The following is a 15,688-nucleotide window of genomic DNA, read 5'->3' as shown; positions in this document are numbered from 1 at the left end:
TGTGGCACCAGAGCTCTCTGACAAAGAAGGCTAAATGTTATTTATTATTATTATTATTATTATTATTATTATTATTATTAAACTTTATTTCTAGAGTGCTGTAATTATACACACGGCTGTGCCAGCGACACAAAAGGAAAGGGGCCAAGCAGCCCCTTTCTCTTTTTCCCCGCCACTGTTGCGGTGTCCTTGGGGCTTGAAGCCCCAAGGACACCCCTTTCCAGGCCACAGGAAGCGGCCTTTTGCCGCTTCCCACTGCCTGGAAAAGTGGCGGATCAGGGCCTCAGGTCTGCTGCTGTGGCAGCTGAGGCCCCGATTCGTTGGGGAAAGGGGCGGGTACAGGCCACCCCAAAGGGGCGGTCTGTAAACCACCAAAGTTAACCTTTTGGATAAGCTGGTCTCAGTTAGTCAAAGCCTTTAAAAATCAAAACCAGTACTTTAAATTTGTCCTGGATACACACTGGCAGCCAGTAACACTGATGATTTCATAGAATCATAGAATTATATGACAGAACTACAGTAGTTAATAATCTTTGGCTGTGTTTTGGACTAACCTCAATTTCTGAACTTTAATACCAACCCCATATATGAGATGAATGGCAATAGTGTAAGTGGAAGTATATGAGAGGTTGGGTTGCTATGGCCAGTCATTGCTACAGCTGGTATACCAGCTGATAAAAGCCATAGAAACATCTTGATTTTCATCTTCTTTGGGTCCGTCTACACTTGGAGGGAAAGTCTGAATGGACTGCTCCTCAGTTCTGCCCTGCACTGCCCTGGAACCACTCAATACCTGGTTTTCTCTGCATCAGGTGTTTAGACATGTCCCTGTGGATGTTACTGTGGTCTGCTGCCACTGCCTTTCCTCTATCATTTATACAGTTGTCCCTAAATATTTGCTAGGGTTAGGGGAACAAGACCCCCATGAACATGGACAAACTGCAAATAACAAAAACACTGTTTTTACCTGAGAGGACACCTCTCTAGGAATCTAAGTCCTCCAGTGCAACTCCGCGGTCAATGTCCAACATACACTGACCATAGAATGGCACTGGAGTAGTTACAAATGGTCTTTCAGTGCAACTTTTAGTTACAGAGTTGCACTAGAGGACCTAGACAGTCCTAGAAAGAACATATTAATGAAATCTGTGAATCAAAGCCGCAAATATGGAGGGATGACTGTATTTTTTATCTTCTTTTTTCTCCTTTCTTATTTTATTTATTAATATCTTACCTTTTTCTCAGCCTGGGATACCTGCTTTATTTCACACTCCTATCAAACTGTAGCTCTCAGGCTGACAAAGATGTCCAGCCCTTCCCCAAAGGACTAGTTCACAAACTAGAGTACTTATTGATTCAACATTTTCCCAGCAGCTGTTCCCATGTTCTTAAACTCCCTAGAGAGGCTAGACTGATGTTTTCTATGTTTTTATGAAGCAAACTTTTATTAAAGTCTCTATGAATTTTGTAAACTACATTGGATCCCCAGGCTGGGGAAAAGGTGGGATATCAATAAATAAAATAAGAATAACAGAATCATAGAATTCGAAGAGACCACAAAGGCCATCCAGTCCAGCCCCATGCCATGCATGAACTCATAATCAAAGAACCTCTGACAGATGGCCATCCAGCCTCTGTTTAAAAACCTCCAAAGAAACAGACTTCACTACATACAAAGGGAATATGTTCCACTGTTGACTAGCTCTTCCTGTCAGGAAGTTCCTCCTAATGTTGAGGTGGAATCTCTTTTCCTGTAGCTTGCATCTATTGTTCCCGGTCCTGTTCTCTGGAGCAGCAGAAAACAAGCACACTTCATCCTCAATAAAATACTCCTTCAAATACTTAAACAGGGCTATCATATCACCTCTTAACCATCTCTTCTCTATCATATCACCTCTTAACTAGTTCCCTCACTGGGCATGGTTTCCAGACCTTTTATTATTTTGGTCACCCTCCTCTGAACATGTTCCAGCTTGTCAACATCCTTTTTGAATTGTGATGCCCAGAAGTGGAAACAGTATCCCAAGAGAGGCCTGATGAAAGCAGAATAGAGTGACACACACACACACACTTTGGGGGTAGAATTCTACTAGGGAGAAATTTCCTAATTTTGTGCCTCCTTTAGCCCTACTACTGAGTATTAGATAGTGGAATCACCTCCAATTAGGTAACAAATTCAAAGTTCTCAATTGCCCCTCACTAACCTGGTTCTCCACCTCCATTGGATTAGATGCCCAGGCCTTTGTAAGAGTTTGTCACAATCCCATGAAACCAGAGATATACTTCACATTGCAATCCATAGCCCAAAGTTATTTGTCTCACTACAAGGTTTACACCTCTGACTGAACAAGTCTTAAATAACGATATAGCCATGGTAGTCTGTGGAATCAGTATGGAGAGAGACCTTGTAGCACCTTTGCGACTAACTGAAAGAAAAGTTGGCAGTATGAGCTTTCATAGATTTAAGTGCATCTGAGGAAGTAGACCTAAGTCTATGAAAACCCATGCTGCCAGTTTTTTTCTTTCAGTTTGTCTCAAAGGTGCTACAAGATCTCTCTACATACTAAGTCTAAAATAAGTATCTGATAAAAAGTGGACATGGTGATCTTGTGTGGCTACATAATGCTCACAATTAATTATCAACATAACTTGCAGTGAAACCTATTTTCCCTGCTTACAAGGGAACCTTTAATATAGTTTGATACTAGTACTCTTCTACCACGGAAGCATCTATCTTGAGGAATGATGACTGAATTTGGATAAACAGCCAAATAACAACTGTGTTATTATTGGGCTAACAACAACACCAACAAAAACATCAGCTGGGAGGGAACTAAGGTCTGTAAGAATAATGCAGTGCTAAGCCATTTGCCTTTCTTGTGTTTTGACTGAGCTTCACAGACCAGATGCTTTTCTCACAAAACATGCAATTTAGAATCAATTTTGTTTCAGTTTACATAGCTGTACTAAGTGAGAAACTGCTGTTCAGTTCTCTGAGAGCAATGCTCTGACTCCTTGTGGTTATTTGAAGATTTAATGTGACCCTTGTATTCAGTTATTTCCCCCCTATGCAGGATTCCATTTTCTCTTCCAACAGGGAGAACCAGACACAGGAATAGCAGACATCCAAGAGGAGCCATTGTGATATAATAGATAATATAACAGATAGTGGTGGAGTGAGACATAGATCCAAACTTCTTATCAGCAATGAAGCTTGCTGGGTAATTTGGGCCCATTCTGTTCTTTTAGCCTGATCTACCTCCCACGGTTGTTGTAAGGATTAATGGAACAACCTATCCTGAGCTTGTTGGGGGAAAGCATAGGATAAATATGAAATAAATAAGATTGCAAAGTAATTATTCCCCTTAGAACAGTGACACTAGTTAAAAACTATTCATGTTTTCAAAGTAGGCAAAATATTTTGAGACTAATCCTTATCCAATGTGAAGTCGAAGGCTTGCATGGCTGGCATCCACAGTTTTTTTAGGGTTTTTCATGCTATGTGACCATGTTCTAGAAGAGTTTATTCCCAACGTTACGTCAGCATCCGTGGCTGGCATTGTCAGAGAAATTCTTCTCTGAAGATGCCAGCCACAGATGCTGGCGAAACGTCAGGAATAAACTCTTCTAGAACATGGCCACATAGCACGAAAAACCCACAAGAAACTAATCCTAATCCATTTATATATGGTACTAACAGGATGATCCACTACATATCTACTCAGAATTGTTCCATTGAATTAAGTAAGACTTACTGTTAGGTTCCCATTGTCTGAGAAAAGTGGGATATAAATCCTTGAAATACATACATACACACATACATATATACATACATAAATATAGATATATATAGTCTACAGAATTTGTTTTTGAATGCCTGTCATATTAGTGTGAAATTTACAAGGTATATGGTCTTTTAATACATTTTAATATTTTAATGTGTAATGTTTTTAACTTTGAAAATGGTTTAATAGTTTTTAAAATCCTATATTTATACTTTTGTATTTTTTAAAATTTGGATTGTTTTAAATATGTTGCTAGCAACCTTGAATCCCTATATCAGGAGAAAGGTGAGATAAAAATGAATATAATAATAATAATAATAATAATAATAATGATATACATTGACTAGATAGAATTGCTTTAAAATTTTGACTTTCCACCTACTATTTCACGTAATACATCAAGCTAAAAATGCTTTCTCATGTCAAGTTTTGAAACTTATTTTCTAGTTTCAGATGCTTTTAAGCTTATTTTTCTGGTGTAGTGCTGGCCTACTATGTAGATTCTGAGGTCATATACTCCTTCATGCTTCTTAAGTTTCCATCTGTCTAACACCAAAGGAGAATTTTTAGACAATGACTTCTGGAAACAGAAGAACTAATACAAAGGTTAATTATATACTGCCCTGCAGATTATGCAACAGATGCATACATAGTAAACATTTACAGGCACATCCCATCCCCCTGTGGACACAGATGTGCATGTTTTGGTACATCGGAGAGTACCTTTGAGAAGCCCACTTCCTGTTCCTTGTGAATCATCAGCTTAATGAACAGCCAGGTGGTTATGCATTGTGCTATTTTAAGAAAAGAAAAAAAGGAGCAACCTTACTGGTTATCTACAACTTGACTGCATAACAATGATACTAACTGCATAATGGTTGTCTTTTGTACCTAGAGATTATAGTGATAGTGTATTCTTGAGGATATTATTTAGAAGAAAATAAATTAAACAACAGGTCACTATTCAGTTTGGAATTCATTCATTTCTAGCCCAGCCAAAGTGTCTCAAGAAGCCACGGAATCTCTTTCTATTAAAAATCACAAATCTGTTGGCTTGGTTGACTGAGCAGAAAAGAAAACCTAACAAAAAAGCACAGAGATTAGATACCAGAGATTGCAGATGCAGATGAGGTTAGACTTAATGTACTATAAAAACTCTGTCCTAGCAATGCAAGGATTCATGTCCACAACTGAATGTTTGGGGAGTTATTGAGAGCAACAGCAAGTTATTGAGAGCAACAGCAACAGACATTTCTCAAGCCAAGCATCTTGTAAAATGAGGCTGAATTAGTAAATAAGGGACATTTTCAGATATCCCATTAGCTTACTTCTGAGTAAATGCACTTAGTAGCCTCTCTGTGTTCTGCTCTTCAGAAGAGTTGGGGGACACACCCCAGCTATGCCTGGAGATTATGAAATTGGTAGGGTGAGGAAGGCAGTTTGTGAAATTATGCTGTGAATGTTTTTATCAGTGCAGTCAAATGGAATATGAAAAACAGCCAAGGGACACAGCTTCTTTAAGAATTAAAACTGGTTTTCCGTTCTAGCTTTCTGTTGGGGGGGGGGAGCAAATGAGTTGAGATATAGAAGATCCTTGATGAACATCAGCTCCCTCATAGGTTTTAGAAAAATAATTAAAGCAACAATGAGTGTGTGTGTCTGCACACGAGTGTGCGGGTGTGCATGTGTATCTATATATGGGGGTCAGATCAGGGCCATGGTGTTGGGAGCATTAATCCTTTTCTATGCACTGCTTCCCTGAACTAAGCCACTATCCTGAAGCACTATATAATAAAGACCATATGTTAATTTTGCTTATTTAGGACATGGTTTAAAATATCTTTTCCTACTTTTCTATGCATTTATTGTTCCAATGGAAAAGGACATGAAGTGGCCTCTTTCATGGCTCTCTGGCCCATTAGCCATTAAAAGTCCACTAGAATCCTGTTAATTTCTTAATGGGTAGCCCATGACACTGACTCACTTTCTAAATCCAGCCTTTTTTGTGCCAAGGCAAAAACTTTTTGGATTTACTAAAAGTGCATTTTGAACATTTAAATTAAACAGTACTTTAGTGTACTTGATTTGGGAGCAAGACCTGGTGATTTTACTTGCCTAAACTACAACCACAACATAGCTACATGCTTTGGGTTTCAAATATTTCAGTTCATTGGGGGGAAAAAACAAGTTGAATATATTTGAATAAATAACCCAGGCAAGGAAATTGGAATCTGCCTCCAGATATTCCAAAAGGAAGAAAAGTGACTATATTAACTGAAGGAACTATTGAGAATTATTCAGTCATTTGAATGAAATATGCTGTAGCACTCGCAGACAAGGCTATCCATTGTATGGTTCATTGGATGATCCAGGCTAATTTGAATAAAGCATTTTTCTTCATTGCCCCCTCCTGTTACTTAAATACTTGATTCTTCCCTCATCCGCTAGCCACATACTAATTGTTCCATTGCCTTATTTCTTTCCAGCATCAGCTCCACAGTCAGATGAAGGTTCTGATATAGATTCTGAGCCAGATTTGCCATTAAAGCGAAAGCAGCGTCGTAGCAGAACAACCTTTACAGCTGAACAATTAGAAGAGCTGGAGAGAGCTTTCGAGAGGACCCATTACCCTGATATTTACACTCGGGAGGAGCTTGCACAAAGAGCTAAACTCACTGAAGCTCGGGTTCAGGTGAATATGCTTCTTAATGGTTGTCAACAGTTCATTTTGTATTCATGGGGAGGGGGTAGAATATGAAGAAAAGTGGTTACCATTTTGCAATTCTTCTTCTGTGAAAGCATTTCCTTGGTGAACGAAAAACAAAAAGAGAAAAAGAGATATCAGGCTGCTTCAATGGTGCTGGTGCATAGGAAATTACTTACCCTAGGGACAGTCTTGACTAATCCATTGCCCCACCTTTTCAGCTGTTTTTAAAAAGTCCTAGGCCTGTTACAGACTGCCAAAATAAAGCTGCTTCTGGTCTCTTTGGAGGTATGCTATTTAAATGATGCATGGGTCCTAAGAGTTCGGAGGTCATGCCAAAGCCACACTCCATTCCTAAGCACTGGAGTGCAGCTTTGGTGCAGCTTCCAGATTCTTAGGATGCATGCATCATTTAAACAGTATACTTCCAAAGAGATCCGAAGCAGCTTTATTTTGGCAGTCTGTAACAGGCCCTAGTTTCTCTCTCTTCCTCCCACTTTCCTCCTTGTCCTCAGCTTACTTCACCTTCTACAAACTGAGTTCAATGTGCAAAAGTAGTTTGAACTCAATCAATTCAGTGGGGACAGAAAACAGGATGGGCAAAATCTTGCCTTTCCCTGTAGACACAGGCAAAAGCAAGGTGCTGCAGCCTTTCCTAGGTGGTCTTTTCTTCTTTGTTAATAACTTTTGCCACCTTGACCACACTATGTCACACATAGTGTGGTCACACATCTCCTACTTTGGATCTGTGAAATGTTGGAGGATATGTAATTAATCTATTTTTTAAAAAAATGTTATAAGGGTTGGCCCAGTTAGTCCATTAGGCATGCACAACCCTCCTGCAGGAATAACCAGTATGTGGAAAAATTACTTTCTTGGACTACAACTCCCCCTATATTCCAGCCAGCATGACTACTGGTTCCTGAAGGACTGCTAATGGGAGGGCTTGTTGAAAACAGGAAGCAGCCGTTAATGGCACAATGGATGAAAGAGAGGGTGGGAAGGGTATGATTGGTGAATGAATCAGATTTTTTTGTCTCCTGTCGATGTTGTTGATATCATTTCATAGCTTCCTGCCTTATTCATATTTAATTATTTAAGTTCTTAACAGAGTTTGACTAACGTTTGTTTGATGGCGCTTCGTGTCTTCAGAGGAGAAAAAAAATGAAATTTTCCTGTTCTTATTTTTTTTTAAGCCAAGTTCCCGCCTTTCCTAAAGAACTATAGCTCTTAAAAGATTAAAAATAAACATTAATTTATACTGGATAGTATTATTACAGTTTTAGATACTAACATTTGTAATGTTTATTTCCCACAATAATGCTACCATATTTTCTATCATTAAAACATAGCAGAAATAATAAATGCACGCCAGAATCCTATATCATCTTTTGCTTAATGACTGCATTCATATTGCAGAAATAATCCAGTCAGACACCAGTTTAACTGCCACGGCTCAATGTTATTAATTTTATTGAGATATTTAGCCTTCATTGTCAGAGAGCTTTGGTGCCACATTAGATTACAGTTTCCAGAATTTCATAACATTAGCCATGGAAGTTAAAGTGGTGTCAGCCTGGATTATTTCTGCAGAGTGGATGCAGCCAATATAACTTTACATATACCTAGTTGAGTATTCAGTCTCAGAAATCTTGGGACTGATGTGCATTGGTGTGTGATGTGTACAATGGTGCACAATGCGTATTGGGCATTTTGCTGTCTCTGCTAGGAAGGCTGCATCAGCACTGCAGAAATAATTCAGGCTGACCCACCTTCACTGCCATGGCTCAATGCTATGGAGTTCTGGGAATTGTAGCTTGTTGAGCCACCAGAGCAAATTGATTACTGGCATATAAGATAAGAAAGGTTGACAGTCACTGATCTGAAACATGATCTTTCTTGCAAAATTTTGAAGAAGTGTTATAAGATTTTGAAAAGTCAAACACAAAAAGGCTTGAGTGTTTTCAAAGCTATAGTTTTGCTGATGAGCACAGTTTCTAGACACAACTTTGATTTGTAAAAGGCAAAAGATTTATATGATCTGAAGAGAAAACAGAGTAGACACAACTTTGATTTGGCTGATTGCAAAGTATTTCACAACTCTCCTAACTGGGAGTGTAAATAAGGGGCAGATAAATGATAGATGGGGACCTACTGGTAAATCACCTAGTGATTTGTACTAAATACCAAGAGTTTCTGATGGCCAAGCTTTTAAATCTTTCTCCTCCTAAATTCTCTCCTAAATCACAAAAGCTTGGGGGAAAATATGAGTTGATTTGTGAGTGAAAGGATTTGTGTGCGAACTCCAATTCTTGAACTGGAAACCATTTCTTATGTATGTCAGTCTCCTTGAGCACAGTTAGAAAAAGTTACTTTTCAAGACTATAGATCCTAGAAGCCACTGGTCATGGTAGCTGAAGAGTTTGGGAGCTGTATTTCAAAATGTAATTTCCCAAGTTCTGTCCTCAAGATGCTGCTTTGTACCTAGCTCCACTTGATGGACCTTTGGCTTTAGTAAATCCAGTAACAATATTCTTAAATAAATATCCTTAAATAAATAATAATATCCTTGGGCTTTAGTGTAAAACAAAGTAGATCATATAAATTGTCCTATATATAATTATATTTAATTATCCTATAAATTGTCCTCAAATCTGGGTAATCTTTGTCCTTAGTATTATAATAAAGCTAATCTAAAGCAAACGTCCATCACAGTGATTTGGGGTGGGGGTGGGGGCATATTTCCATTGACTAAAAGAGGCTGACTCAAATAAAACAATGATCATTCAAAAACATTTCTACTGAATATATCTAATATTGGATAAGTTTATAATTAGGTAGATATAATTATGCCAAAAGTTTTTTTTTTTAAAGGCACAAACATATACTTAGGGGCACATACTCTAGTTGCTTGCACAGGCAATTCTGGGACAAATAAGCTTTAAAGGCCACAATAAATGTCCATATTTTTCTAAAGCAGTGACCCACAGTTACAAGAAAAGCAGACGTCTCATTAACATAACAGCTGTCTTAATGTGGCTTTAACCCTATGACTTTTTACATTCCTTATGGCTTCCTGGGGTTCCCTTGAGACACATCTTGTCTCACACTTACTGCTGTGATCTACAGCCTAACAAATTCTCTACTGTGTTGAACATATGGACATTTTGCTTAAAAAAGCATGCTGGGGACTGAGAAGAAACTCATTCAATCAGTGTTTAAAACAGTGGGAAAAGGAAATCCCCTGGGAATTAAAAATGAACTGGAATTTTTAAGTGACCCAAGTTATGGGTTCTTGGTTAAAGTTTATCAATACTAGAAGACTGAAGGGAGATTGTTCTTGAATTGTCAATCCAATATTCATGTTTCTACCTAAATTTCCAGCAAAGCAAATCGGTGTCTAGGCTATGGTATTTGTATCAAACTTTTAATTTTGGGCTGCATAATGTATGTTGTTTGGCAAACCTGGGGTGTTGTCAACTTTTTTTAGATTTATGGTGAGAAAATGGATATAGGTGTGGACAGTAGTAGAAAGAGGTAAAAAAGCATTAACATAAAATTAGAGATAATAGTAACCTACCCAGGATGGCTTAAATTTAAAAATTATTATTATTATTATTATTATTATTATTATTATTATTATTATTATTATTATTAATATGTTTATTTATATATAGGCTATAGATTTGCATAGCGCTGTACATACAAACAATAAAATAGATAAGAGTAAACCTGTTCATGGGATACAATCTAAGAAATAATAGCATAATGCATATAAATTATACATAACAATACAGGAAAGGGTTCAATAAAACAGGCAACAAATGAAAAACGTCAAATAGCAAATAATAGTCACAGAATGCCTGGGAACGCTTTTCTGAACAGGATGGTCTTCAATCAGTTTTGAAACTAGTTAAAGAAGTGATGACCCGTGTTCGTGGGAGATGGAGGTTCCAGGAGTGAGGGGAAGAAAGCCAAAAGGGCTGAATCCAGGACAGGGCAGAGAAAATCTTGGGCTGAGACAGCATACCTTGACTACCAGAATGGAGGGCCAGAGTGGGAAGGTCAGCAGAAAGAAGGCCTGATAAATAAGGAGGGGCCAGCCCATGGAGGGCTTTAAATGTCAGCAACAGGAGCTTATACTGAATACGGAAGGGGAAGGGATCCTATGAAGGGATGATAATAAAAGAGAGATATGGTCGGAGCCGTGGTCAGATTTAATAATGCATGCAGCTGAATGCTGGACAGAAATTAAAGGAAGGAGGTGAGAGAGAGGAAACCCTGCCAGAAGGAAATTACAATAATCTAGTTGTCACCGAGTAAATTCCCAGGTAAAACTGACTCCTTCTATTTACGCCTCCCATTGGATAACAATGATTCTACAGTATCCCATAAGGTGGCTAAATTTTGTTACATTGTTTGTAAACTGTGCCCTCAACTGACATATAGTCATTTTATTACCATGTAGAAAGATCTGTTTGGATATTGTATCGGTATAGTCTACTATCAGTTTATATTTTAACCTGTTACTGTTGTACTGATACGCTGTTTTTGTGTGGTTTTGTTTTTATACTGGTCAAAGACCGAATAAATTTTATTACAATCTAGTTGTGAGGCGACCAGAGCATGGATCAGAGTCTTGGCAGTACAGGCTGAAAGAAATTGACGGATTTTAGCAATATTGTAGAGAAAGATTATCCCAGCTTTCCAGAATTTGTTACTCTTGAGATAGTTGCCATGCTACCTGGTGATGATGGGACATTTGGAGAATACCAAGTTGGAGAAGTTGCTCTATCACTTAGCCTAATGATTTTTAGGCTATCTAATGTGGGAGACTGGAAGTTATTTTCCCACAATCTGCCAGGGACTGACACCATTTTTATGTCCTCTGGAAACTTACCAGGAACTGGCAGCCAATGGCTCAAGGACCAGCACCAGCAACAGAAAATGGACCAGTGCTTTGATTAGTGATGCTGTGGCTTCTTTTTTTTCTAATTCATTTCAGTTTCTTTCCAATCTCACTCCAACAATAAATGGAATAATGCAAACAGATGTTAAATATGAGGCTATAAAACAACTGCAAGAAAAAACAAAACCAAACCACTATGCTATGCCATTCCAAGGAAATATCAGAACCAGAAAAGGAGGACTGAGGACACATGCAGAAAAACTGGACCATTGTTGGTTTGGACATACTGTTTATACCCAACACATCCCTGGAAATTTTTGTTGTTATTAACTGCTGTCATGTTGATGTCAACTTACAGTGATCCTCAAGAATGTGGAGCCACCAAGTCACCCTATCATCTATAGCCCTGCTCATGTCTTGTAAACTCAGGGCTGTGGCTTCCTTGTTTGAGTCTATCCATCTGGAATGTGGTCTGCCTCTTTTCTCACTGCATTCTACCTTACCAAACAACTGTTCTCCAGCACCACATTTCAAATGAGCCGATTCTCTTCCTATCTGTTTTCTTCTCTGTCGAGTTTTCACAACCATATGGGAAATATGATGGGTTGGACCATCATAATCATCCCAACCTAACTGTCTAGTTCCTTCATAGCTGTCCTTCCAAGTCTTAGTTTTCTTCTGATTTCTTGACTGCAGTCTCCAGTCTGATTAATTATTGAACCAGAGTATGGAAAATCTTGAACTATTTCAACATCATCATTGTTTACTTTAAAATTACATATATCATCTGTGGTCATTATTTTTGTCTTCTTAATGTTCAGCTATAAACCTGCTTTATTACTTTTTGTCTTGAGTTTCTTCAGTAATCGCTCCAAGTCTTGGTTACTTTTAGCTACTAATGTGGTGTCATCCATATACTATAGACTGTTGATATTCCAATGTTCAAGCCTCTGTCTTTTGCTTGATTTATGTATATGTTGAAAGTTAAACATAGAGTAATAAAATGCAGCCTTGCCTGACCTCCATACCAATTGGAAATCATTCAGTTTCTCTGTTTTCTGTCCTAAAAGCAGCTTCTTGTCCTGAGTAGAGGTTACTCATCAGGACAATAAAATATTGTGGCACACCCATTTCTTTAAGAACAATCCATAGTCTTTCATGATCTATGCAATCAACTGCATTGCTATAGTCTATAAAACATTGGTTGATTTTCTTTTACATTTTTGGTATGTTCTATTATCCAGCATTTGTGTGTTATATGATCCCTAATGCCTCATCATTTTCTGAACTCAGCTTGAACATCTGGCATTTCTCTCTCCATATATGGTAAGAGTCTTGGGGGTCATGCAGGTGGGGCAAAAGGAATAGCCATAGGCTACTCCCACCTTGATTGGAGCAGGACCGCAGTGACCGCATGGGTCTGGTCCCGATCCAGGCTGCTGTTGTGGTCCTGAATAGGACATTAGCTAAGAACAGACATTCTTGGGCATGCTCTCCATGTGGCGTCTAGCTGCGTTCAGGGCATGTGTCATCTAAATGCCATACCCCCAAGGCAGCCTGAAGCTGGCACTTTTGACCTGTCTTGACCTTGATGGCGCAGTGGTTAAATGCCTATACTGCAACCACTCACTCACAAACCATAAGGTTGCAAGTTCAATACCAGCGAAAGGGCTCATGCTCAACTCAGGCTTGCATCCTTCCGAGGTTGCTAAAATGAGTACCCAGATTGTTGGGGGCAATTAGCTTACAGTTGTAAACCGCTTAGACACTGTTAGTTCAGTATGAAGTGGTATACAAATGAAGCTGTTTGTTTTGTTTTTTGTTTTGTCTGCTTCGGGCCTTAGTTGTAGAATTTTGAACATCACTTTGCTTTCATGGGAAATTGATGCAATGATGCTGTAATTGAAGTAATTCATGATGTCCTCCATCTTGTGGATTGAAGTGCATACTGAGCATTTCCAATCTGTGGGTCTTTGTTTTGTTTTCTATTTGTTGACAGATTTTAATTAGAACTAAAGTAGATTCTGTCTCTGTAGCTTGTGGGAGCTCTATTGGTTTGCCATCTGTTCCTTATTTCTGTGGCTTATTTCTCTGAATTGTAATGAGTGTAGCTTCCACTACACTCTTTAAAATTGGAGTTTGATCTTTATATGGTTTTTCTTCAAATGAATCTGATATAATTTCCTCTTCTTTTTATAGTTCTTCAGTATATTGCTTCCATTGTCTTTGTATTGCTTTCTAGTCATGTAATGGTTTCACGTTCTGGTAGTAGAATGAACTTGATTTAAATTTTCCATTAATTTCTCAGATCTTGTCAAAGAGGTCTCTTGTTCTTCCTTTTTTGTTGTCATCAACTTATATTTTACTGCATTGATTATTACAGTATTTCTCCATGTCCATGCACTCAACCCATTGGAAACTTGTCACTTTTTACTTTTCTGTCTCTTGTATCCCCAACTGGTTGTAGAGTCTAATCTGCCATCCACTTGCTTTCCACCCTGACACTGTTTCTGGCTTCAGTCCATATTTTCTCTAGTTTCTGATCAAATAGACCACATAACTGGAAACAGAAAATGGAGACACCCCATTCTCTGTGTAAAAACAAAACCAGGAGCAGATTGTGGCATAGACCATGGGCTACTAATAGTGAAAGTTAGAATAAAATTTAAAAAAGAACATAAATGCAACCACCATACCAAAATACAACCCTAGAAACTATACTATTGAAATTCACTTGTGGATCACATTACCAACATTTATCAGCTACTGAGAGAGGAAAACATTTACAATGGCTTGTATTGGTTTGCAACATTATTGTTGAATATTTTAAATTCCAAAACAGGATGAGAAGGAAAGACTGTAATTGAATAAATACATGTCAAACAGTTAATTGAACATGGTTCATTTCATAAACTTAGGGATACAAATTTGTGAATTATTATTATTATGTTTTTATCTAATTCTTTATCAAAAATAGTACTTTAGACTTCTAAACACAGAATTAAAACCAGTAGAATAATGTAATGATCACAATAAAACATTTCAAAAGTGTTTGCTGGCAGGAAACGTAATGTGAGCCAGAACTATACAACTGGCAAAACCTATGGGATCATTAGTGAGAACCTACATCTAGATCAGTAATGAGCATTCATTTGTGGGTGTGTGGGAGATCCCACCCTCTCATGCCTTCATGGGCCAGAGGACATTAGGGAATGTGAATTATTCACTCGATGTGTTTGGTTTCTCTAGCCAAAGTACTGGGTGGACTTACACTGGGAGATACGTCATATGCCAGAGATGGGATCATTGTGTATTTCTGTAAAATAGAAAGAACAACAGATGGAGACCTTGGAATAAAGTCTGAAATCTGGGAAATAAATGAAACACAGGCAAGCATGTTTGGTGAGAACTCAGAATGATTTAGGTACATTGGCCAGGGTTAGGTTCTAAAACAAGAATTTACATTCCGTAGTAGAGCTGGCCAAAACATTTTAAATCTATATCCTGTCCATATGCCCTCCAAGGAAGACTGAAACCCAATTAAGCATATGGCGGTGGGGGGGGGGAGTCCTCATATAGTTTTTAGAATGGACAACATCTGTACAAGTAACTACATCAGGTGGAACCGTCTATATGGAAAGTCTGTACAAAGTTAAAATAAATCAGAATTCCAACCTAGACAATTGGTCATCTCAGGAAAAAGGTTTTGTTTTAAAGTACTTGTATTACTTGCAGGGAGCCCACATTTCAGAAAAGTTGATGTTTTCAGATGGAATAACAGGGGTGCAAAAGAATTGTCAAAACAAATACAGTACAGGACTTTTTCCTGGAAAATAAACATGTACACAATTTCACACCAGTGTATCCTACCAAGTAATATGGCTGAGTGAGATTTCTTATATGTCAATAAGGATTCCACAATTTCATCACTGCCAAAATTGATCAGAAACTCATCTCGTGTCCTAGATAGGGAAAAGACTGGAAGATGAAAAGTACATCTGTAGTTAAAGCAACATAAATTATTTCTCATGAAATATGAAGTGCTTGGGATAGAAGAAGAACTCAAGTCACTGAAGAAAGAAAAAAGACTTATTCCAAGAATCATAGAAGTTGCTTGGATCCACAGAATTTCTAGTTCATTTTGATTTCAAAATGTCTCATAGAGTGGAAAATCAGGAAGAACAGCTCATTGGCCACACCTGAAAAAGAGTAAAAAAAAAACAGAACAGGCTCATTTGTGGGTGGAAAAAGCCAGATGTGATTATTTGGGATCATTGCCCAATAGTCTGG

At 38.1% G+C, this 15,688-nt stretch overlaps 1 protein-coding gene across 2 annotated transcripts in view; it reads left to right on the top strand.

Annotated features, from left to right (window-relative positions):
* PAX3 (paired box 3) overlaps positions 1-15,688 on the top strand; it is a 155,800-nt gene that overhangs the window by 100,900 nt on the left and 39,212 nt on the right. For both annotated transcript variants that reach the window (XM_042458564.1, XM_042458563.1), the window contains exon 5: positions 6,272-6,477. In XM_042458564.1, the coding sequence (XP_042314498.1) occupies positions 6,272-6,477 (206 nt within the window). The remainder of the gene's footprint in view (positions 1-6,271; positions 6,478-15,688) is intronic.

The sequence above is a fragment of the Sceloporus undulatus genome, chromosome 3 (assembly GCF_019175285.1).
Source record: "Sceloporus undulatus isolate JIND9_A2432 ecotype Alabama chromosome 3, SceUnd_v1.1, whole genome shotgun sequence".
In the NCBI taxonomy this organism is placed as follows: domain Eukaryota; kingdom Metazoa; phylum Chordata; class Lepidosauria; order Squamata; family Phrynosomatidae; genus Sceloporus; species Sceloporus undulatus.
The sequence above is the reverse complement of the archived record's forward strand: the minus strand, read 5'-3'. Positions and strand labels throughout refer to the sequence as shown.